At 38.1% G+C, this 26,549-nt stretch overlaps 1 protein-coding gene across 2 annotated transcripts; it reads right to left on the bottom strand.

Annotated features, from left to right (window-relative positions):
* Window positions 1-305: 305 nt before the first annotated feature.
* ak8 (adenylate kinase 8) lies at window positions 306-26,542 on the bottom strand. 2 transcript variants are annotated; one of them, XM_026931160.3, is made up of 14 exons: window positions 26,439-26,542; window positions 25,920-26,003; window positions 25,755-25,839; window positions 24,950-24,999; window positions 24,492-24,602; window positions 22,881-22,949; window positions 17,527-17,608; window positions 16,648-16,719; window positions 14,982-15,185; window positions 12,172-12,303; window positions 11,158-11,247; window positions 6,369-6,510; window positions 1,926-2,006; window positions 306-1,260 (listed from the first exon to the last, which is right to left on the bottom strand). In XM_026931160.3, exons 2-14 carry the CDS (start codon window positions 26,001-26,003, stop codon window positions 984-986), a joined length of 1,479 nt encoding a protein of 492 aa, XP_026786961.2. In that variant the 5' UTR covers window positions 26,439-26,542; the 3' UTR covers window positions 306-983. The 2 variants fall into 2 exon arrangements, with proteins under 2 accessions (XP_026786961.2, XP_034154805.1); XM_034298914.2 differs by having other exon boundaries at window positions 26,425-26,521.
* Window positions 26,543-26,549: the final 7 nt, after the last annotated feature.

Below are 26,549 nucleotides of genomic sequence, written 5' to 3'. Positions count from 1 at the left end.
TATCTTAGCTTAGGGGTTTTTATATTTCGTTTCCTGCTTAAACATGTGGTACTGAAGTGACATTTAGAGTGAGTTTCTACTTTGCACCTTATCACTTCTAATAATTTTCCAATTATGATGGATTTTATCATCCTTCATCCTTTGAAATTGGTATCACACATACCACCGGGTTAATACCAGAACATACAGGACTGTAAAAGGAAGGATTATTGAATAATCTCATATTCTGCTTAATTAGAAACTAAGCTGCTTAATGAAAGAGACAGGCACATCTTAAGTAAATTTAATAATTTTATTGTCAAGAATCAGATAAGATCAACGCAGATGATGCAGTTAGAGGAATAAAATGTGTTTGCACTTGGAAAAAAAAAGTGGCTTATCTAAATATTTGTAGCATCTGTGCAGAAAATACTTGAGTACTAAAAAAGCATTTCTCATTTAGTAAAGTTTATTTCATCATCTGTAATGCTGTATTCCTTCAGATATCCTCTAAAATCTTTGTTTGGGGAGTAAACATACTCTTCCAGCCACAGAGCAGGCTGAGATCATTTAAAAAACATGCCATTTCTTCTGCTTACTCCCTGTTTATGTATTCAGAGCTGATGCATATTCTGGAGCTCATTCGCTCTAATTAAGTCAATGTCTGCCTGTCATGGCACGGTATCTGAGGGGAGTTTGAATGCTTGGCTGTTAACACGTCTCGCTAACCAGTGCACTTAACTCCTTTCCTCTCCACTGGGAGCCAGGTCGACTGACCTCTGCATTTGAAGAGAGAGTGAGAGAGAGAGAGAGAGAGAGAGAGGGCTTTATAATCAGAGCAGCTCTTGCTCCTTAGCATGAGACTACTGAAGCGGGACTAATACTACCCCTGACAAAGAGCCCGGACAGGCTGCGTTTTATTGCGACATTAATTAAACATGTGTATAATTAGCTGGTCTGCTGTACTCCCCTGTGATCAGCTGGGGTCAACAAGCAGGGAGTGATTATGGACCAGAGGAGCCAGAGAGGGCTTGGATGTTTAATTCAGGCAGGACTTTGGAAGGACGGCCCACCATTCCGCTCTCCAGGCACTCGAACACAGTGTGGGGTTGCTGATCAGCGCTGACCTGCACAGCCTGGGGGTAGAAGGCCTGCAGGGCGGCCACATGGCTCCGGTACTCCTTCAGCCTCTTGCAGACCTCAAACTCCGTGTCCCGTGGGTTACACTGTAGCCGAGCCTGTACTTCTGCACTCGGGGCAGGATTGTGCAATGAGTGATACCTGGATGGATCAAAAAAAATATTAAGCATTTATAACAGAATTCATATTATTGAGGAAATAGTGAAATGTTTTTAACAATTTTCAACTCTAATTCCTGTTCTTGACTGACACGAGTGGTCTTCTTCTCTTCTTCCTTTAAGTCAAGGTTTGACATGTCGTGGATTCTGAGATGCTTTTCTGCTCACCACGGTTGTAAAGAGTGGATATTTGAGTTACCATAGCCTTCCTGTCAGCTCAAACCAGTCTGACCATTTTCCTCTGACCTCTCACATCAACAAGGCTTTTCCGCCAGCAGACCTGCTGCTTACTGGATGTTTTTTATTTTCTGCATCATTCTGTGTAAACTCTAGAGAATGTTGTGTATGAAAATTCCAGGAGATCAGCAGTTTCTGAAATACTCAAACCATGCCACAGTCAAAATCACTGAGATCACATTTTGCCCCATTCTGACGTTTGATGTGAACATGAACTGAAGCTCGTGACATGATTTTATACATTGTGCTGCAGCCACATGATCGGCTGACTGGATAATTGAATAAATGAACAGGCGTACAGGTGTTCCTGTTATAATGGCTGGTGAGTGTACATACTGTATGTGGTAGATAGATATTAGATTGATAAATGACATTTAAATGAGTATTCATTTAAAGCACATGAGATGTTACCTCTCTCCTGTCACAGGATCGGTGGACTTTAGTGTCAGTCGCTCCAGAGCAACATCATCACTCGTCTCCAAAAAAAAGACCCTGTGCAAAACAGCAAGACATCATCAAAACATTGACTTCTTTAGAAATCGCTTTAGAAGCTTGAAGCTTGTGGTTGCAAAGATGATATCTGTTTTTCATCAAAGCTCCCAATAGAACTAAGGACAGCAATGCTTTTATGCTAATTAGAAGGTTGTTATGAGAAAAAAAGTGGCAAGACGCATCAAGTATTAAGGATGGAATAATTATGACGAGTGTGTATATGGGCTGAATAAATGATGAGCTAAATAATGGAAAAAAAGTGAAGCTCTCTTGAGTGGCGGTACTTTAACACAAGAATGTTGGGGTGTTTACCCAGGGGGGTCTCCCTGACTGCACAGCCTGCAGACACAAAGTGGCTTTAATGGTGGGGTCAGGTGGGGAAGCACCAATCAGCCAGTCTCGTCACCACTGACCCCCATCAGAGCGCAGGCCTCCAGAGAACCGTGACTTGGAGTCATATCTACAATATCATACAATTTTTACAACCAGGTTGAGGCGGAGGTGATGTCGGGGCTGAAGAAGACCAGCAAGAATTGGTGAGAGAGAAAGAGAAAAAAGGGAGGGAGATCTGAGATCTGCTTTTGATAAAATATTTAAATGCCTTTGTCCTTCTGGCTCTCACTGATGCTGTGAAATCGTAAGCCCCTCTGGAATGGACAAAGGATCCCTTTAAGCAAGCCTCAACTGACCACTGTCCTTGACTCATGTCACATTGGAAGGGTTTCCTAGGGCTTATCATCCGTGCGAGTGCGTGATGATTTCGGTGAAAAGGCGTTGCTCAATTTTTAATGAATATTTGTCTTTAAAAAGAAATAATAACTACTCTGCAAAGCTATTAGAATTAATATTAATGCTTCGGCATGAAATATTCATGTGGAGCAGAGAAAAAGGGGGTTGGGGGTGTCTGAGAAAAGTGTACTATTGTGGTGTGTGTCTCCTTTCCTTGTGTGTGTGTGTGTGTGTGTTGAGGGGGTGTAGAGTTTACACTCGATGCTGCTTACATGACAGCTTGATATTCTCAAACAAATGACGAACTAAAACAAGGCAGCTAACAAGCATTTGTCAGTCCTCTGCTGCTACAAATGATCCAAACAGCATACATGATATGACAGAATATCTGTGTGTGTGTGTGTGTGTGTGAGTGTGTGTAGTGTGAATATCATTCAACTGGTATCTTGAATAAGTGCACACTTCCCTTCTTAACTATCCTCTCAGGGTGATCCGAATAGGTCTCTGTACACATCCTGCCTCCGTTTCCCTCCTTTTCCATCTCCACAAATTAAGAAATTAATGAGGGATAGATTCTTTACAGGCAGCCCAGCAATGTTTACCACTGATTAAATTATAATGTGGCCCCTGCTGTATAATTCATAAGCCAATTAGTGGAAGTGTTGCTTGATTTGATGGCAAGCGGACACATGAAATACATTTAACTAATAGGGAGCAAGAGACGAGCGCAGCAATCGGGAGAGAGAGAGACAGATACCAATATAAAGTGAGAGAGAGAGAGAGAGAGAGAGAGACAGGAAGGAGAGCAAGCAAGCAGGTGATTGTGATTGGCTGGCCTTTTCTAGGATTATGTGGCTAATTGCCCTGCTTTATCTGCCTGTCACGGATAGCTATGCATATTTCAGTGGTTGCAAAGACTCTGATTGTTTGTGAGCGTGTCAGGGCTGTAAGAGGCAGCTGACTGCCCAAACTGGAGTGTAGTTAAAGACTGGCAGGAAGAGCGAGAAAAAATGCAGACCGTTGATGGCCACAGCACGGCTATAGCACTAATAATCAACCTGTGGATTTCAGAACCTTAGCAAAGGGTTTGGATCATGAAATCTGTTTAGCCACCAGTACTATCTTGGAGTAAACTTACACTTACACTTACACTATTCACAGAGATTATTTATTAAACATCCCTTCCAGTTTATATACAGAGGTGTAGCTAAGGGGATTTCAGGTTTGAACTGTCCCTAAAATTTTTTTATGACAGCCTCAAACGTTTATTCAGATTAACCAATTAGAATTGTGTATTTTTCCCATTTCTGGTCCCATTCAGGACTGATGATGCAGATCTCTTTAATTCCTTGAAGAATTTTTTTATACGGGCTTCCGAGTGGTGCAACAGAAAAACACTTGTCTTGTCATTGGGAGATTACAAGTTTGAATCCTGAACCAAGGGAGCAAAATTGCCCATGCTCTGTGGGTGGAAAGAACGTCATATTCTATCTCCTGTCAATTATGGTGACACTAGCCAATCACAGGGAACTGTGAGCTCATGTATGCAGAAGAGGGTAGACAGCACTTTCCTCAGAGTGTGTAGGAAATGGAGACCTGTGGTCACTGGGCTGTGAGTGATTGGATTTTGATCAGGTAACTAGGAAGTCAGAGGAAGGGCATTCTCATTTATCTGATGGGATCCTGTTTCCTGTCTTCCTCTTTTGTCTTTTTTTCCAGGATCAGGTAACTTCTTTTACATGGTGAAAATGGCAACTTCAATTCAAATTAAAAACTTTTTCATTGCTGAGGCTTTTTTTTTTTTCCTGAAAACTGCTTTAATAAGTTGGGAAAAATGTATATATTCATTTTGTCACTCTCTTGCAAAGTCATCCAACCAGACTCACCAATACACACAATCCAGCGGTCAAGTCTGTACAAGCTGAACATTTCACACAAGCGCTCGCTCCAACGAACCCTGCTGCAGGATCCCCTTTCAAGAAATGGGTAAATAGATCCTTCGGATTAAGCAGTCGTTCCAGCTCTGCTGTGCTCTTTACCCTCCTTACCCTCCTTCTCACTGCTCAGTGGTGGCAGATATTACATGCCCGCTACTTGGCACTGAGCCACGTCGCTGACTCGACTTATTCATTTTCTCTAAAGCCTGAGTAACGGGATAGCTGTTAATTAATAAAGCTGTCAGGTAGAGCACAGCCATCAGCTATCAGCACCTCATCAGTAACATTCTCCTCATTGTTTCAGGGCCCAGCCTTTCCACTTACCGCTGGCCCCCAAAATCAATTACGCTAATGCTATGTAAATAAGGTCTCCTGCCATTAGAGGAAACGGCGGGGGCTGCTAATGGAGTAAATGGAGACCTATTGGGGAGACAGTGATGATGGGATTCTGAGCAGTTCCTGATTTGTGTTTTACAGTTACTCTCTCAGAATAGAGGTCCACGAGTTCGTTCCATTCTGCTGGTGAGTGGTGAGTGACTGGAGGTCACAGAGGTGTGATACGGAAATCAGGAGTGTGATGACTAATTCATGTGGGGTTTAGAGTGAACAAAGTGAGTGACGTTACCCAAACAGGAGTTCACCCACATACTGTAAATTTCCAAGAGATTTCAAGTTATTTACATTTTAATCTGAGCTAAATAATCCACACATGCTCACAAGACAAATAAGAAGGAGACACCGGGTCAAAACATAGTGCTGAAAAGTCTCAACTGGGACCCTAGCGGTTTTAGCTCAGTGTGTTCTAGCTGGGACTGCTGAGCCAGACACACACTGAAGTAGAATGCCAGATCAAAGGCTGTACAAATCATCTCAGATTACTCATGCCATCAGATCTGCTGAGCATGAGTAATCTGAGTAATCTGAGTGGCCATATCCTGCTACACTCACTATTTAGAAAAATTCAACAGGAACAAATCATACAAAACACTAAACACACCTGGCTGATCCAGTCCTTGGGTTTTGATTTCTACTGATTTGGCTTTTAATAAATTTTAAAACATAAAAAAATACATTTCAGTAGAATGTCAGCTCAAACACAACTTTAAAGGTGCAGTCTGTAATTTTCCAAAGTTTTTAAAGTGTTTCTAGACCTGTAACAATCATATAATTCTAGACTTGTAATGATCATATAATCATATCATTTTTAAGATACTTTAGATAAATTGACAATATTGCAAATCAAAGGATGTGATACATTAACGTCTTTTTTTTCTTTTTCTTTTTGCAATTTTCTGGATGGAAATTAGCTCCACGCACAAGATGGAACAGACCATTTCCTTAACAGGCAATATACAAGATATTTGTAGTTTCAACAGAGGAAGTGAGGTCGGTTGGGGGGGCGGGAAAGGATTTTGATTTAATTGTAACTGTAATTCGTTTTGCAGGCAGCAGGGGGCTTCAAAGTTTCATACTGCTCCTTTAAGAAAGAAAGCATGTGTTTTCTGTACATATATATTCTTTCTAAAGGAGTTTTACCATGACCATCTGTTGTAGGGTTTAAGAAGAAATTTTAGGCTCCCTTTTGGGTGCTTAGTAAACAGTTCTTTAGGAGTATACTATGTACTGTATACTGTCTTAATAACTGTACTGTGTCTTTCAAATGTACACCTTCATGGTCTGTATGTACAGTAAGTACCTGCTAGGGAGGAAGTTAGACTCCTGCAGTCTCTCAGCTTGTTCTAGATCTCTAGGGAAGCCATGAAGGACCCAACCGCGTGTGGTACAGTCCAGCCGGCTCAGTCTCTCGGTCAGGATCTGCAGCACCATGTTGTCAGGCACTGTGATGAATTAGTAGAAACATTAATACTTTGTTAATGAGTGAAGAATATGTCATGTCATTATTTTTTTCCAAGTTTATTTTTCACAATTACATAAAAAGTGCACAGCCATGATTGTAAATCTGAGTGGCTTCCAGGATGTGCACTCTGAATGACACTTGTTCCATATACGTTAAACAGAAATGTATTTTATGTTGTTCTATTTTAAAAAGTGCTGTATCTATAGTATCTCTATGCGAGTTGCATGCAGTTAAAAGGTTGAACATCTAAGGAAACTGCTATGTTGTTTACTTCCAGGTAATGTAAAAACTTATGTTACCTTGCAGATGAACAGTTCAGCAAAAAAAACATTTAGTAAGAAACTTTAAGGCTGGAACAAAAATTGACACAAAGGCAAGAATAAATTACAAAAACAGTAGAAGTGATCTTATCAGTCAGCATATGTCTGGGTGTCGTTTCTTGTGTGGTTGATTTGTGTGTGTGTGATTTTTGTGTGAGGTTTTATTCAAATAAAAATTCAAAATATAAATAAATGAGTAAGGAACGCTGTCATTTAAATTCATGTATGTACATTTTGTTTTGTTTTTGCTTTTCCATGGTCTTCTCTTTGAGCACAAAAGCAGTCAACAGCTTCCTGACAGGCAACATAAGTGAATTGTTTAAGAGGATGATGCTGTTATAAAGCCGGGAAGAAGACACTTCACACTTGACATGCAGAATAATAACACAAAAGCCGGGGACAGCATGTGGAAGAACTGAAAGGAAAGTGAAGTCGAGCGTTGTGGAGGACAAACAAATAATGGGGGCGAGGGAAAAATAGAACATTCTTAAAGGAAAGTGAGTGCGCACTCAGGGGGGTCTCTGTGGATGCTGAAAAATTAAAGTTGACGGTTTCAAACTGTCCAATTTCCACATCAAACACGCGCAGCCTCTTGCCTCTCTCTCCCCGGCTCTGCTTCAAACAGCAGAAAGCCTGGAGAGAGCTCCTCTCCTCTTTTCCTTGTTCTCTTTCTCTTCTCGTAAGACTACTGTTTTTTCATTTCCTTAATAATCCTGCTCCCTAAATCCCCAAAGCACTGTTCTGGTTCCACTAGCCACCGTCTCTACATCGCCTAATTATACCCCAGCGAGCCCATTAATCAACTCGTAAATTATTTAGGCAAGCTTCTCTGCTTGAAACCTTCACTGTCACAAGGCAAGAGGGAGGGAGGGACAGAGTCAGAGTCTTCAGACACGAGCCGAAAGCTCTCCCCTAGGACAAAAAAAGCTCGGTTCAACAAGGCACGGGAGTGCCAACTAACACAACATTTACATTACATTTTTTATGCATTCTTTTCTTGCAAGCATGAATTCATGAATGCATCCACTGTTGCAGTTTAGCATGTAATCAACAAGCAGCATTGCAGTCTGACAACCGGATGTGTAGAAAAGTCACAAGAGGTTCATAGCCACTGTATGGAGCTCTTAATACCATCATGACTTTTATCTTCTCTGTTCATAAGACCTTTGATGCAGGTCAAAAAGACATGTAGGATGTTACGCATATAGAGCAGCATGATAATATATTCATCCTGAATTTTCAAGCTTATTTTGATCCTCAAAATCAGACACACTCATACACACACATCTCAATCCTACACTTTCTCCTTCCCAACTATCTGGATAACACTTTCTATGGAGCCCATATTCACAGGTAGACATGCTGTTACAGGAAAATAATCAACAACAGTGTGGTGTGATGCGATGTTAATATAAACCTGTGATTTGCCATGCAGCTGGAACCATTGTCAGAGCTGCTGTTGGAGAAAATGAATCAACACCTTCTGGCCAATCGGATTCGAGAATCCAACAACACCGTGACATAAATCATTATATCTCTGCTTATAATTCATGCGTTTAAACTAGTCTAAAAGAATTCAGGCATTGGAAAAGAGAAACACCTTTTTCTTCTTTTTCTCAGCTTTTGCGTGCTAAACAATGTCACCATCATGCACACGTATTTCTGATGTATGGACATTATCCACTCCATAATCCCCCTATCCCTCTCCCAATCTTTGCAATATAGTATCTCACAACAGAAACGGTTCCGTACATCATAGACACACTGTCTGCAATTACACTTTGCCTTTTTTTTTTGCAAAAATTTTACTATAAAACAAGATTTTGGTGGCCACTGAGTCCACCCAATTTGCCGTCCCTGTCATTAACCGTCCTGTCCACTGCTCCAACTCCATTGTAAATGTTCATAGCGCAAGCATGGGGCAGTGTGATTCCTGCTCCAAAGGGCCTCTATTAGCACTTGTTGCAGTTCCCATTTTTGACCACTAGGTGCAATAATAACTCTATGGTGCTAAATGGGGCAATAAGCGCAATGCATCATGATTGTGCAACATCTAAAAAGGTGAGCAAATCAATGCAACATTGGCTTCTATCTGTCAAATAGCAACATTTTAAAAACTCAAAAGAAGTAATTAGCATTTCAACAGAACTGAAAATGTATTACGAAGATGAGGACTGTATGAAGATTAACCTTTGTTGAAAGGCTGATATACTGTATGTTGGTGCCCTCTGCCTCACCTGCCCCTATGGATGAGCCATCACTGACATTCATAATAATTTATAAATATGAGCTTGATGGAAAGTCTTACCACTATTTGCTGCATTAATAAGCTGTCCGAGTTTCTATCTACTCCTTCAAAACAATCTTAGCTCATTAAATGTGATTCACTCTAGTGTTCCCTAAGCCCTGAGGTATCTCTTGCCTTTGTGTCAATACACACACAGTGGGAGAAGAGCTAACTGCAGGAAGCTCAGTTCAGCTGTCAGCGTTCAGCATGTTCTCTGTGGCCATGCTGAGGACAGAGAGTTGGGTAAAATGAAAAGTCGCTAGAGAGGCAGCACCTCTGTGATAAGGCATTCAAGTGTCAGTCTCATTAAACGCACATGTGCTTTTGTAGCTCATCCATTCCCGAGGGACGTTTATTATATTAATCACATCTTGCTCAAGGCAAGTTTAGACACTTGGCGGCAGTGAGTGGCAGGCGCAGCAGATTGGGATGTGGTGTGAGGGGTAGGTCTGTTTGGATAATCTAACTGGGGATAGGACACAGTGGCATATTTACAGCTCCCCTTATTGAATTAGTTTCCCTTTGGGGTTTCACAAGGAGATGTGGACAAGTTATAAGGTGGAGGAAGTGACAGCAAAAAGTATACACAATAAGAAATATTGCATATTTTACAGTAACTAGGCACTATTTAATAGGGAAATAAGTCATTTCTGGTATACAGACAATACAAAGGAGTGCTAGTTTTAAAAAATGACCAAAAATAATTCCTATACTGTTCCCTTTAGATTAATGCATTATCTGATAACTATTCACAAAATTTCAATCTCATCCATATCTTGCCATATGGACAATTTCGTTTTAAACCATCTGCCCAGATGGTCTTTATATTAAATTATATCTTTTAACATGAGGTTATTTGTATTCAGATCAATGGGGTTAAATGTGTAATATATAAGAATATATAATGTTCTTAAAAGTAATACATTATGCATGCAAGTTGGAACTATGAGTAAATAATGGTTATAGATACTTGATACATTTTAGTATTTGATACTAAAATGCCTGTTTGAATAAAACACCATCTATAACCATGTATTTTATGGTGTATAGTTGTTACTTCTTTTCTGCCACGATTCATTCTCCTAAACTCTTTTTTAAAGAACTCAGCTCCATCCATTTTTAACTTTGATAAAATGTCTAATATATAATAGAATATATAACATTATAGAATACAGATTATATTAAAATATTCTATAAAAGTTGATTTTATATTCTGTTCCTGCCACTTCATGATGTCACTATGGGATTTACAGATGACCAGCTTCACTTAAAACTCACACATTCAATGTCTTTGTACACTGTTCCCCATCATCTCCCTCCCTCATTCCTCTCCTTATTTTCTCCTCTTTCGCTCTCTTTTTCATTTTTCTTATCTTTCTGTATTTCTAACTCTCGTTCTCCTCTCTCTCTCTTAATGCTTTTCTTGCATCCTCTCTTCCTAGCGCTCTCATTCTCTATTATTTTTCTCTCCTTTTTTCTGTCTTTCCCTTTGTTTCTTTCTCCTTCATTTCTGTACCTCTCTCCATTGCTTTCTTCCTGCTTCCTTTTCCTGTCAGTTCTCACCTAAGTTATTATGTACTTGTACATATGGAAATTAGGTACCAGAAATAAATAATTGGCACACGCTTACATATTAACTACATTACGCTACAATACGCCTTAAATCAGAACGGTTGATAAAAAACATGTCCTTTGCTATGTAACTTAATAAGGGTAGCACAAGCCTGTGTGATAAATGTCATTTTTAGAAAGTGAATATTGCCTGGTAACAGTATTGTAATACTAACCGGACAGAGGGATATTACAGGTTTATTTTTACCATACCATTATACATATGCAAACATCATGATGTAATTGGCCGCACTGTGCGTGATGTGGGGGGTCTAATTATTTGCCTGAAAGCAGAAAACTCTCACAGTGTCGGCAGACTCCAAATAGGCCCCTTACACTTCAGCTTCAGCTCTCCTCGGTGCGTGACCTGTTTGACAGCATGCGTATGTGAGGAGGTGAAGAAGTTTACCTCGCCGTCCTGACTCCAGAAAGGGTTTAATGAGCTCTCCCATACTGCTCTCATCCGCCGCCACTGCTTTCAAAAGTTCACCACAACAAACTACAGAGGGAGAAAGGGAGACAGAAAAAGCAACAGAGAAAAAGAGAATATGAAAGAAAATGAGAGGAGGAGAAAAAGAGAAAAAGAATCAGGCGGAGAGCATGGAAGAGAGAGAAGCAGAGAAATAGAGCGCTTTTAAATTTTAAATAAACAGAATGCACAATGCCCTGAGTGACCTTTAAGACAGTTTCAAGGCAGGAGAAAAGGGACAGGACAGAGCTTGCATCCAAGAAAGGACAGGAAATAAAATAACACAACACAAGGGATTTGAAGAAAATATAGGCTATAAATAAATAAATAATAAGCCTTAGAAAAGGCCTTAAATAATTATTATACCACAGCACTTCTGAATTCTCAAACCTGATTGGTCAGAAGGTGTTGATTCATTTTCTATACCAGCAGCTTTGACAATATTGCAGACCGTAATTCAAATCACGGGTTTATATGAATATGCTCAAGTTGGATCAAGTGGATGCTCCACATACTCTAAGACTAATTAAGAAAAAAAAAGCATATTTATATAAGATAACCGTACAATCATTGACACAGTGAAGCTTTCTGCAAAGAGACATTTAACATTAACAGAGGGAGTCTCCAGGGAAAGTCTTCAGAATAGAAAGCTTTGTGCTTTTTAATTTTTTTTTTCATTACTATAATGCTGCTGTAACATAAGTGAATACAGGAACTAACCTGTCTTGTAACTATAAATGGATAAAAAGTACAATGTGATGTTTAATTAACGTTTAATTAATAAAAAGTTGTAATCATTGGCAAATTGCTGTGGTATAAGAGGAATAAAACATTTCAAATGTGCTGTTATTTTGGGGTCACAGTAACTCCTTGATTATTTTCCTATGACCTCTTCATATTTTATTCCTTACTTAATTATATAAAGAGAGGTTTGAAAAGAGTGCATAAGCTCACTATTGACTAGGCTGTATTTCTGGGCAAGCAAGCTGGCCTGGAGACTCTTCCCACATCCCGGTGGTCCGAACAAGAGGATTCTGGGAGTGTGTGGCGCGTCAGAGCGATGCCTGGACAGAACGTAGCTCAACACTGCGGGACAGAGAAGGCAAGGGAAGACAAACAGATTTATTCAAGTGAAGATTTCTGATTTTAGATCTGTATCTCCCTGTCCTGTAGCAGAATCTGGCTTTGTGGCTTTGTCCTGGGAAAGCAACTATATTTCCAGCAAATGATAAACAACTGTGCCATGTAACAAATGCAACTAATCAATAATAAACCGTTAATGCTGGTGAACTTAATTGTAGTTAATATGTCAGTGCCACTGCACTAATTATACAGGTCACAAATGACTCATGTAATTAAACCTACTGCATGTATAAAACGTCTCTATATGCATGTTTTAAGAGATTGAAAAATATAAGCAAAACAAAAGAACTTGTCCTCAGAAAGCCTCAACTCGGCCTGCTTTATTCTACAAACTGGACCTCAGTGTCTTGTATTGCGCTAAAGAAATCTTCTTTAGCAGTTTAATGGAGCTGGATAATACAGTGTTTATGTAGGAGCGGTGAGAATGTCCTTTTAAATACCACATGCTCAGATGATAAACAGCCATTGTGGCTAATCTGAATATAAGGAAGTCGGCATGATTAATAAATCATTAGAGGCCTCATCTGTGCTCCATGAGGGCAGCGAACATCTGTTTGCAGCTGGGCTTCACCCATGACAATGCCTTTCATCTGTTCCCTCTAATGTGTGATAATTAACAGTGGTCTAATTATAACTAATGAGTCTCTCTCGTTCTACGCTTTACACTAATTGCCAGACAACGGCGCCGATAAATGGTTAATATGCAAAACATGCTAATGTGTTAAAAGGCTACATCAGGGGGAGGCTAGTAATGTCGCAATCAAACCGCATGCTGAATTAGCAATAATCAATATTTAAGGCAACATCTTTATTGCAGTTTATTGCTCGATCTTGAAGCCATGAATGTTTTATAGAGGAGGAAGATTGCAAATATTTGTTTTATTCCCACCGTTTAACTCAATCAAGCACTCTGAGTGTGATTAAATAAAGACGGGCGTGCCGAAGCACATTGGCACAAACCTCACATTTAAAAATCAAGCTGAAACCATTCAAGCTTCAAACCATTAGTGGAAGAGTGTGGAGTTGCTCTCCTGGTGCACTATATGGCAGTGTGAATGCAATACTAATGCACTAATGCTGGCTGAAATAGCACAATGAGCTCTCATTCAGCTGTACATGGCAGTTAGAGAATATGAATATGAATTAAGACCATAATCTGGCTACACAAAGAGAGAGCAAAATGCCAGAAAAGTGGAATCTCTCATTAATCTGGTGATGGGGTATAAATATATTAGGATCTATTTATTTATTTTAATAAAAAATATAAGGACCTAATTAGGAATGAACTATTCGGGTTCCAACCCTAAATATGAGCATGTACACAAATAAAACTTGGAAAAAAAATTTCCTTCAAATCCCTCCAAAGATCTTTCCTCACACTATAATCGGATGATATATGCAAAAGAGAGGTAAAATATTCAGCAGACAGCGTGCTCCTTATCCCCGCAACAAAAGGAAGCGTATTATTATTTTGTCAAGTTGAGTGGTGTAATATTGAGACAGGTTGTACTGGGACGGCTTTAATGGCTCTGGTGAAGGCTGCACACCGTTGATCGGGTCCTCGCGGGACACTAGGCGCCTGCAGCACTGCCCGAGGCGAAGTCCCCTAACCAGGCCAATCACTGGCTCTCAGTGGAGCAGCTGCACTGCTGAGCTCTGACCACAGCTCAGGTCAGCACAGAGGGGAAATACTATCCTCTACGTACACTAAGGACTGGAAGTCTTGCAACATGTGTACAAGGGCAGGAGACTTTGTGGAAGACTTTAAATATGGCAAAGGGTCCTAACCAAAGGGATCCAAAGCTATCCAGAACTTATTTCAAACTTCTGAAATGAATCCATTTCGTATTTTTCACTATTAATATATTATACAAATATTTAAATATTACTATATATTACAATATCTGTGAAACCTAATGGAGTAAATGTCTTGCTGCTATTAATTAATAATTCTTTATATCACTATGTGCTGTGGAATTCTCCAATCTGATCGGTCAGAAGGTACTGATTATTTTCTATAAAAGCAGTTCTAACAGCAATGCCAGCTATAATTCAAAAGAAAGCTTTGCACTTTTCAGTTTCTTGGTAACATAAAGCTGTATGTAATTAACTTCAAGACAGAGAAAAAGAACGAAGAAGAAGGAACGACTGTTTATAACTATTGTAACGCCAGTGATAACAGGAACTAACCTGTCTTGCAGATGTTCCACACCATTAAATGTAACTATAAAAGGTTAAAACGCATGATATTTCATTTAATTAATTGTTGTGGTATGAGGAATAAAACACACACCATGTCCGGGACATGTATTTGGAAAATAATCAAGTGCTAGTAACAGTAACTCTTCGTGTTGAACCACCCTATTGTTGATTATTTTCCTGTAACAGCATGTTCAGATGTATTTTATTCCTTCACTGTAGTTACTAAACCATTTGTAGTACATTCTGAATAACATGATCGAATATGAATGACTGAATAATAAGCCAGTAGTTTAAGGTTAATGTACAAAAAGTTGCTATAGAAATAAATTCTCCAGTCTCTGTTAAAGCAATGAATTAATAAATCCGAGCTAAACATGCATAGAGGAAAGAGCGAGGAGAGAAGCTGAAGGTGTTCTCACCTTGAGCAAACACATCTTCATGGGGCTGGTCAGCATCGATGATCTTCAGGCAGTTACGATAAGTGTCCTGTAGACCCTGGACCTCCCGGTGGTACGCCTGCAGCTGATGGGCTATTTCCTCCTCTGCCATCAGGCAATCTGGCGTCTCGAGACGCTGAGCCACCTCGGCACTCTCAGGCCACATGAAGGTAAGGTGGTACACATCTAAAAACATAAAACAGCACCTGAAAAATGCATCTGAATAAAACACTGTAAAGATTTCCTATAAATTATTGTGAAGTAAGTTGCCAATAAGATACTGTAATAACTATAAGCTGTACTTAGTGTGAAATACTCTAATTTCAAAGTTCAGGAAAACTTCAATGCACTGTATCCTACTGTAATAATCGTTAGAACAATAAATATTAAATTTTACCATATTATAACGGCAACTCACGTTACAATGTAGCTTTTTAAAACATTAAAACAATAGCAACCTTGAATACAACAATAAAACCAAGTGTTATTCATACACCTCCCTAAAGGTTATCCGCCCACTTCTGCATCCATGAGCTCACAGATGCCCGTAATTGGCTAGTGTCACTGATTGACAGGGAGAGAGAGTGTGCCGTCCCTCCCACCCAGACAGAACGGACAGTTTTGCTCTATTGGACTCTCTCCCATCTCCAAACTATAGAGTGATCGCTTTTCTGTTGCGCCTGTTTATCATATTTTAATAATAAATGGAGAAAGAAACTTACTGGACGCAACAGGTTTTCCCTAATCAAATAAACAAAAACACAAAAACAATATAAAATAGTGAACAACATAACAAAAAACACAATCCTGAATTAAATTTTCACTCAGTCGTTCAACAGATAACAGCTAACTTACCTTTTGAAACGTAACTTCACCTCACATCTAACATTAATTTAATTAGCATTAACATGCAATGGATCCACCCTAACAAATACACCTTTAAAAGGTTAGCTTTAGGCTATACATAGCATCTCAGTAGCATAAAATCTGGAGGGTGTAATTCAGTTTCTCTGTAGCTCATATCATGACTATGCAAAACTACAGTATATCTGATTCAACATCAACACCAATGATGCAATCAAACCCAAAATTATTCAGGAAGTGGCAATCTGGTGTAAATGATTACAACATCCAAAGATGCATTGTAACATTAATATAATTTATAGCAAAATCTCAATTATTATAAATAATTTAATAATTAAAATAAATAATAATTAAAAATAATTTGCTGCAAAAATGACAAATGTGATAAAATTTGTACTGTGTATGTATTGTTAATGCTTTAATGTTTCTTAATTATTCTACTTTTTGTCATTATAAATTAAATGAAAATAAAAATAAAAATTGAACCAACGGATTAAACCAATTAGCATACTTTAACACAGTGTCAAAGTTCTATTTTGAAAAAGCAGAAGATTGCAATTACACTCTGGAACAAATCTCCAGAGAGTGTGAGCTTTTTGTTCATTATAGTGCTCCTTTGCTATACCCAGAGGACTTGCCAGCATAGTTGGGATTCAGAGAACAGGTTCTGTTCGGTTGAGGTCTACGGTTCATGAAATGCATTCTAACAAGGTTGTGTCTCGGCTGTCTGTCTCTCAGCTCGACTCTCTGAACTGAAAAATTGCAGTAATGATTCAGACATTACCTCCTGTGACAGGGTCTATCCTCTTGCCCAGACTCCTTTCAATCAGGACGTCATCACCTGCTTGCAGCATCACTGTGACGTGAAATAAATACGTTTACCAAGGACAGACTTGTACACTGGCGTGGATAATTTTAAAAAATCCATTATTGGACAAATTTATTAATAGATATTGCTGAGTGCAAAATTTTGTATACCGTTAGGACCATTTTGGTGTGTTTGGTAGGTTCACAGCTGCTGCTTCTTTATGACAAGTTGCATCACTACTTTATGAATATTATGTAAATATTCTCAAATAAATTGCATGCCCGACCTTTGATTTTGAACAGATTTTTCAATTCTCCCTTTTGTAATATTTCTTAATATTTTATGTTTTAAAAATTGTGTCCTAAATCGTTGCAGAACGCACCCACATTTCATTTTTAACTTCTTGTAATTCTGCTTCTTTTGTAGATAGATTGTAATAAAATAGAGGTCCATTTTCCCCCTAGAAACAACAGGGAGCAAAAATTTTTACTCATAATTCTAGATTTGTGCATGCATGTTTTTGCTCTTTTTCTTCTGACATCTGACTCCATTTACACTTTTAAGAGATCAAAAGTACTGTGTAAAAGACGTTTTCAAACCCTGATGAAGTCATCATATTTTAAATGTTGATGTTGATGCTGATGATGATGATGATGATGTTATTGTATTACATTTTGTAAAAAACTGTGCATGCATACAATTAGAATTGCGGCATCAATCTCTGGTTTGGAAGGAATCTGTCAGTGTGAAAGCAGACCTCCAAGCTTAGAATGGATCCTGGGTGCAGACTCGAGCGTTTGGGTCAAGTGTGAATGTGCTATGTGAGTGTATGTATGAGAGAAGTGTAGCACTGACCAACATGCTCGGGGGCAATGCCAGATGCCTGCAGACCCAGAGCCTCTTCTCTGTTTTTCGGAATGGCCTCTAGCATCCAACCCTATAAATACAACACAAAACACATAGAGCACAAAACCACAACGACAAAAAAGTTACTTCAATGAACAGGCAAAGAAATCAATAGAAATAGAAGAGGCTGAAGATGTATGACTTTGCCGTATTTTTCTGGTAAACGGTTCTTTAACACAATTAATACCTTCCCCCTGCATAATTCATATAAACCATATCCTTACATGAGTGTGAGCTAAAATAATGAATGCATGAAATAATAATATAAATAAACACTAAATTGGCCCGTATGGGGTTTCAGGCGAAGCAGGGTTAAATCCATAAAACCTTGAAAATGTGCCTAATTCTCCAGCTTCTCTTCTCCTATCTTACACAGCCATAAAAAGAACATAAGAAGAGGGAAATCACATGCATATCATTCATTAACTACAAATCCATAAAAAAAAAAACCTTCTCTCTAATAGTCTCCTAAATCCCAAAGCTTGCTGCTCAATGGTGCGGCAAAATAAGGAAGCCTCAAAGAAATGTGTCTCCCTCAAGTGCTTGTTAGGGGCCAACTTATTACCGTGGCAAATAATCTTCAAATAAATAAGTATATTCAACAAACATTTATAGATCTAAGTGTTATCAGATGAGTTGTGGGTTTTTGCTGCCGAGTTTCCTGCGCTTGTTTGAAATCAGTCTTTGTTTCTGGCGGCTTTGATCTTTAACAGAGAGCTCATCCCTTGTTTCTGGTAATCTCAGAGCACGAGTTTCCTTCCACTTACTTTCCCATTAAATGTACGACTGCACCTGTGTGTAGCGGCAAGGTCCATGGGCTGGGCCTGGTAACTTTACACTCAGAATGGAGACTGACTCAGAAGCATTAATTAAAAAGATCTGAACAGAAGGAAAAAAAATGACAGAATGACCAAAAAAAAAAAAAAAAAGAAAACTATCAGCCTGAACAGTGGGTTATTCTTCTACGGTGTTTCTCTGGGGTGTATCTCCATCTTTTTCTCTTACAGAAAAGTCACATAAACTTCACATATGAGTAATCACATGGTTCACGTGTTAGTTTTAGATACTTCACATCTCATGTTTCATACACTTTTCACATGTAGAGCAATTCATTTATATTCACATGTGATTATTTGTTTTCCACATGGGATTATGTGAGTCATAACATGAAAAACTTGTGAAAGTGCAATTGCACTTGTGACCTAAAATAAACATATGACATCATAAGAAACTTGTAAAAAAATTGCATGTGAAAATACATGAAACATGCGTAAAAATAAATTGAAACTGAATACCCTTAAGTAATAACATTTCCAAGAAAAACACTTTTTACTCCTTACATTTTATTATGTACACCTTTAAAGTACTTGTTAAACAACTCAAAGGTCTCTGCTTTTTTTAAGTTCAGCTAATTAGCTAATGTTAACTGGCTACACTTAACTAATAAATTTAGCTAAATGTGTTTTCACGCAAAAACATAACTAACTTAATCACATCCCTAAGAAATGTATACCTTTTACTTTTTAATACGTGAGTACATTTTGGTTGGATATTTCCCCTTTTAATTCAGTACAACTTTAACACATACTGTATTCTACTGTATACTTTCACTTAAGTGTAATTTCTCGGGACTTCTCCCACCCCTGCTTATGTTAAAACTTTGTAAAGTGTAGACTGTACATTGACTACACCAGAAACAGGAATGCAACATACATGTGGTCTCAGTGGTCATGGTGCACTTTTTTTTTTTTTTTTTTTTAACCCATGTATAAGGTGAAGTCAGGTGAGTCAGACGGAGTGAAGTGGCTCTTCAAGCATCTAGTTCTGGAGGGCTGAGGGCAGGAGGAGAGTTCCAGGCCAGGTCCCAGGCCTGATTGAAATTGTAATGAGAATGAGACTGCACACCACACACACACACACACACACACAGACACACACACACACACATTCTCCTCCTGTCCCCAGAGCCCTGCAGTGGCTTGCAGGATTCCTTTTCATCCCCACATCAAAAAGACGACATGGTGCTCGGGTGCTGCGCTCCAACTGAGACCCTAACGCTGGAACATCTGCAGTGATGCTTCCTATCACAGGAAAGACATGTGGGGAGCAGATGTCACCAGCTCAACAGCAGGCCAGGCAGGACACCGAGAGCCAAACCCTGACACACCTCCCACCTGACCTCGCTACTGAGCTCCCCACACAAAGGTCCTGTAAAGCTTCCTTTCAAAGCCATTACTGTGCTTAAAACACACACACACACACACAAAACTTTCCAAATCTATTTCAATTGCTAACTTTCCTGCATATCTCCACCATCTTTCTATATATAGAATTAAAGGCATTATGCAAATTCTGACAGGGGAACTTTATTTGCAGGTCTCATTAGGGATCTGGATGACTGCCACACTTGCTACATGATCTTTCATTCTTTCTTTCTTTGCCTTTTTTTTTCCAATTTACTTTTCGTGTTCTTTGTCTGTGACTGCGAGGGCGTTCATTAACTTGCGACTTCACACTAATTCTCTATTCATTACCTGCGCTTCCTAACTTTCCCTACTCTCTTGATTTCCCCCTAGATTACGAGCTGGGTTTGCAAGCGGCAGCCTCGCGAGAGAGAGAGCGTGAGACGGTGTACATACAGTAATGCAGTGTAAGAAGCACTGACAGGCGGAGATAAACTATATGACCTAGATTAGATATTATTACATTCAGAGTTGCATAGTTGGGGGAAAAACTCAGGTACAAACAGCAATTAAGCTTAGCTGTGTCTGTATCAGTGGTGGTGTCAAGCATTTCTTTTGTGCCTTAAAGGAAAAATCCACCTGAACGACTTGCATTTTAATCTTTATAAGTAACATGTGAGCTTCGAGATTTATTTTGTAAAGAAATTCTGATTTTTTTTTTTTTTTTCACTTTTGGTTATGGGTTTCCTTCATTACCCACAATGCCATTTGACTATCTGCTGATAGTGGTGCCAGATGGATTTAGCCCTCACTTCATCTCTACCTAAACAGAGCGATGCAGCGGCGCTTTAGTCTTTTATTCTGTCCAACTCTCTCACCCTTTCATCTGTCTAGCTTCAAAAAGCTTCAACTTTTATGCTAATACCGCCTTCAACGACATCACACTTGTCATCTCGGAGATCTCTACTTAGCTGAGCCGAGTCTCTGCTGTAACTCAGCACATATAGCTGCACTGCATTCTGGGACTTTGAGTCCAGTGTTTACTCCAATGTCTCCACCACTTTTATGTTGGATTTCTCATTAATATGAGTTGAATTTTGCTGAAAATATTAAGTGAAAAAAGAAGCGCTTTTTGCTTTTAGGAGCTAACAGTAAAACATGACCAATATCTCTTATGTTTGAGTTTGGTGAACATTTTTTTTCTCCCATTAAACACCACTGTAACTGCACTAACAATAAGAATGTCCCCCTGTGACATCATCACGGCACACAACTGCAAACTTCTCACACGAAACCATGCACAAAAACAGCACAAACCATGAAATTAGCATCGGAGTCACTAGTCACATCACAAATATTTCAAAAGAAATATAAATATATTTGGTGATTTCCTGCAAAGACTAAAAGATGATGGCAATTGATTCTAGGATACTGACTGTTTGTGACACTTTGCCAGGTGTGTTCGTGTACAGAGGAAAAATCATCTCCGTTTCTCCCTCATTTCACTGCACTTATGCAGATCAGCATGGGGCAATATAATTAAATAAGCTGATAAATAGCATCAGACAGTTTGCCTGCAGGGATAAACACCCATTACCAGATTAAAAGCAGATACTAATCATAAACTACCGAGATTAAAAGCGGAAAGTTAAAAGACGCCAAGTGGAAAAAGTTTAGTAATGAGATTCGGGGCTAAGTGAAAACATTTGCACGGTTTGAAAAGAAATATTAGAAAATGCTGTTTGCAGTTTTTAATGATTTACATATTTCTCCACGTGCTCGCACACAGGAAGCTGACACATCAGAGAAAGGAAGGATGAGCAGGAGAGCATGCTGGGTGATCTGACGACTGCTCAGATTTATGTGGGATGAAAGTTGAACGGAGGACTCTTTAGTTGCTCAACAGAAGATCAGGTGATTAAAAGAGATTCAAAAGCCTAGTGATGAAAGGCTCCTTCACAACAACACACACTCAATATACAAGCGATACAATTGAGATGTTAGAATTAATCAAAAATAAGATTCTGACCATTTTGGGATTTTAAGAGCTTAAGCCTGGTTTTGATACGCAATAAGGTCAAAGCAGATACAACCATTTCAGGTTTATATAATTCTTGCTAAAAAAAAAAGAGTCTTATATTTTTGAAGTCTTGACCACTGATGCAGCCAAGGGAATACAAATACACACGCGGTAATGTGCTTACTGTACAGCATTCATGTAAATGCACAGTACCAAAAAACAATGATGTGGACGTTTAAGTTGGTTTCAAAGCTGAGCCCTCTTTCCCAAAAGCACCATAAAGTTAATATGTAAAGATCTTAACTGTTAGAGAGACAGTGTGTGTGTGTGTGTGTGTGTGTGTTTATTTTCATTGTGATGCTCACTCATCCAGTGTGACGCTCGCTCATGCTTTTAGAAAACTTAGTCCTGTATAAGTAAGATACAATAAGTGTGCTATGTTTAACTTGTGGATGTGTGTTTTTGATATTATATGTATTTTATATATTTTACATATAAGCTTATTATGTAATTAATATTTTGGTTTCTCATAGTAATTATTTTAAAATTGTTATTTTATAATTTATAATAAATCTGCTGAAGCACAAAAGGATCCACTCAAAAATTTTCAACTACATAAAAACAGGTTTTGTTGCATTCATGTTTAAAATGACTCTGACATGATGTTAGCATTTTGCATCTTCATAGGTTTCAATAATTTCAATAAAAAGATTAATAAACATTTTAGATGTGTGTTCAAAATCACAAACGTATTACACCAAAATGATGATATAATAAAATTCACATCCAAAAAGCTTTTGAATTTTGAGGTCGATGACAGATGAGTTTATAATATAAATACATAATTATAGTACATTATTATAACCTAGTAACTTTTTGTTCTTTCCAAAATATCCGAAATACAGATATTCTAAAATAAACTCTCTGTATAAATACTCTAAAAATAAATTCTCAGCTTATCACTTATTTACACATTATGTAAATCTTTATTGAATAAAATAACAACAACTGTTTATTAATATAATTAAACTGATTCCTAACGTGTCAGTAATGGTGTAAATGTACAGATGACATTATAGAGGGAAAGCCTCAGTTCTTACCCGTCTCACGCAGTCAGCTTTTGACAGCCGTTCCTCAATCAGCTTGATCCAGAGGTGCTGTGGGATCTCCTAGCAGAAGGACAAGAATATAGCAGAAATACAGCTACTTTCAAAATCTTCACCATGTTCAAAAGGTGTTATATAATGTAGGGGAAGAAAGAAAAAAAAATTAACCAAGTGTAACTCCGATTTCTGCCACGTTATTATTATCATTATTATTATTATTATTATTATTATTATTATTATTATCATTATTGAAATCAATTGAACTCTTGCCACTTCACAATAGCTGTATGAGCTATTTGACTTCCAGGAATCCAGAAAGTAACAGCAGTGTAAGTCAGTGATAATAGTAGATGTAGTAAAAATCAAGCATAGTACACAAAGTTTCCTGAGAGCTAGAACGTTTTCACCTTTGCTTTTATACAATATAATTGAAACTCTGTTCTCAGTTTGAATATGGTGGGTGATTACCAGGTGTATAAAGTAACAAACTACTTGAGTACAAGGTTCACTGTAAAGGTACCTTTATGAGTATAATTAAATCAAAAAATATAATACTTAACTTTGTTATGTTTATTACATTTGATCACCATTACAGAGTTTAAAAAATATAATAATAATAATGCATCTAAACAATTCAGGTTCATTCTAAATCAACAATTAAGAAATAACAGTTTCTGCTGAAAGTGCACTTCAGGCACTTTAGTCAGCAGCAGCAATGTCTGAGACAGTGCAGACAGATGAGCATACCTGACCCAATTCCTCAGCTATCATCAATTTTAAATGCTTCAAACAAAATGGCATGATCATGATCTGCAAATTATGTGAAACAGAACCTGTGGAGAGATCGGCATTTCACAGCTCAACATCCAACCTGCAGAAATGTCTACAATTATGCCATTAGCTAGCTGAGTTAGCTAGATTAGCTAGCCAGATTTCACTGCGTTACAGTATGGAAGCTCTGTATTAAACTTGAGATGTCACCTCAGTGTTTGCCTGTTGTGTTAAATATATCTAAGTGCTGCTACAGATTATAGGTAACACTCAGGATAATGCGAAAAAGCATGTCTGAATTAGGTATGAGCTACATAGCTAGCTAAGGAACCTAGCAAGCTGAAACATAATTTAGCTAAGTTTGCTTGCCAGCTAACATGAACTTTCTTTCTTTATATACTGATTATAACGGAGGTGGTGTTCACTTCAAGCATAGCTGACTCGGTTAGTTAATATAATTGTTCAGAAATGAATTCCTCAGATATAGAATAATTAGTTGCGTCAGTTTTAGACATATAAAAGTAGTTTGTAAAGTAATTACTCAACTTTTTTTTTTTTACCAGGCGACTTATTTACTACTTGATTAATTACTTAATTACTTTTAGTCAACTCAGTGTGTTTTGTACTCTTTGCACCACTGCAGCTCTCCCTGATGTTCATCACTACATTGCTATGTGTGTATTAAATCATTACGGTTTATTTGGACTATTAAACATTTTATTAGTCTTTATTAAAGATTCATTTTCTTCTGATTTTTTGAGGTCTGCATGCAGATATCTCCTGACACATGCATATACACTCATAATAAACCTGAAGTGAGTGATGGAGCCCCACCTGACTCTCCTCTGTGTACTGCTTCGTGGCTCTGGTCAGCTCAGTGTGATCCTTAAGGATGCTGCTAGAGGTTACATGAATAGCACCAATGTGCTCACACAACTTTTTAGCCTGTGGCGAAACAAAAGAGATCAATTTGAAACAGAATATGAAACAAAAACATAAATAGTGAAGACAGAGTATTACTGAGAATCCCAGATGGAGGTCATTCCATGGCAGAAACCCAGCCTGAATAAATAACTGAGAGGAGATGAATCTGGTCTGACTTCATCCTGTGACAGATTTCCAGTTTTGCTAAAACTGCAGTCCTACATGATATATTTGATATAATTTGATTTATATTAGATTTGAAGTATGAAATATATCAAGCAATGAATCATTACAATGCTGCATGAGGTCACGTAAAATTTTGTACATTTAATAATAATAATAATAATAATAATAATAATAATACTTACGATTGTTGTTTTCCCAGAGGATGGTGGGCCCAGTATCAAAATTCTTGGCACTAAAACAATTTTTAGAAAAGTAAATCTGCCATCAGAACCAAACACACCAGCTACATCATGTGATTTACAGTTTTAATAATAATATTTTAATAATCACTGCACATTTTCATTCGCTTATATAGTAATACTGTGCCATCTGCTGGTAGATTCAATAACTCCATCTGTTTAGAGCAGTCGGTAAATTAAAGGTGCAATAGCCAACATTTTTCATTCCTTACTAATACAAATAATGTGAAAAATTCTGTAGATATGAAAATAAAAATAGTTTAAGCTATTGTCTCAGAACCTAGGTGGAAAAAAAAAACAGTTTGGAAACCTGCCTTCTGGTCCTGAATGTTTGTTTGTATTTGGATTGGCCTCTTGTCAGTCATTTTATAGACACGCCCCCAAACACCCCTTCACATCCTCATAAATCATCATGAGGAGATGTTGCATGTTTATAGACTTATAACTTGGATTTCAAGCAGTTAAATGTGCACTTGAAAGTGATGTCATGACAGTGCTTGCTAATGCTAACTCTACTGTAGATGTTCCACCATGAGTCTTGGGGGCGGAGCTTTGTGTACATGGGTGGAAATGTGGGCGGAATCAATGAGTAAATAAAAAAAAGTCATTCAAATTTTATTCAGCTCCACTCATTTAACCGTTAGAGACCTTTTTCTCCCCAACAAATCTTACCAAATGCATCTTTAAACGTTGCTATAGACAAACAAACCTAGATTGTTGTAGACACTACAATGTAGAGAGCTCTCACCTTCTATACTTTCCCTCTTCAGCAGTCCTATCAGGTACTGAATGGGATCTTCTGGCTTGTCTATCAGCAGGTTTCTCACCAGGGTCTGTGTAACAGAAAGATTTGGTTATTGGTTTATTTTAGTGAATCCTTTTATAGTATACAGAGTGTCAGGATGTTACTTACCTGGATAAGGTCGAATATTTCATGCTTCTCTGCATAAATAGACATTTCAGGGGGAATCCTTAAAGGTTTGACTGTTGCATCCATCTTTAACAATGACCACAAGAGAAGAGAACAGAAGAGAAAAGAAGATGTAATAATTAATTTTATTATTTATTTATTTATTTATTTTTGAACGTGTCAATAGCAGTAAAAGGCACGGAATAGTTTAACAGTAGTCTGAATATTTATAGTGCATGTATATTTACATTTACCTAAACTGAGATATGCAGAAATGTCTTTGCAAAAACGTCTGTAACAGTAAATTTTTGAAAAAAAATATATATAGTGAGGGACAGAATTTTTTTAACAGGGCAGACGTGCCTTTCTCCGTTGACTTGAAATCTGGCCCTTTCCAATATGGCGGGCGAGTTGACGTATGTAATAGCTAGCAAGCGCGGCTAACTCGGTATCTCTTTTTTTTTTAAACTGTTTTACTGTATGAGAGGTGTAGGTCTAATGTACTTACTTTCAGTCACTTACCTTTTTTATTACCACCTCTAAAGACCACGTTGTTGTTCTTCTACCAGCGTTAAAAACTATTACGCTCTTGAAGCTGCGCGTCTTCCTGCACTCGTTGCCAATGGTTACAGA

The sequence above is a fragment of the Pangasianodon hypophthalmus genome, chromosome 24 (assembly GCF_027358585.1).
Source record: "Pangasianodon hypophthalmus isolate fPanHyp1 chromosome 24, fPanHyp1.pri, whole genome shotgun sequence".
Classification (NCBI taxonomy): domain Eukaryota; kingdom Metazoa; phylum Chordata; class Actinopteri; order Siluriformes; family Pangasiidae; genus Pangasianodon; species Pangasianodon hypophthalmus.
Note: the sequence above shows the minus strand (reverse complement) of the source record. Positions and strands in the feature narration are given on the sequence as shown.

What these genes read in the sequence shown, in the direction of transcription:
- ak8 (XM_026931160.3), bottom strand. Translation starts at nt 26,003, where the DNA reads ATGGATGCAACAGTCAAACCTTTAAGGATTCCCCCTGAAATGTCTATT. An exon ending in AAATATTCGACCTTATCCAG is followed by an intron (nt 25,840 to 25,919) that starts GTAAGTAACATC and finishes TCTGTTACACAG; the next exon opens with ACCCTGGTGAGAAACCTGCT. An exon ending in CATTGCCCCCGAGCATGTTG is followed by an intron (nt 16,720 to 17,526) that starts GTCAGTGCTACA and finishes TTCACGTCACAG; the next exon opens with TGATGCTGCAAGCAGGTGAT.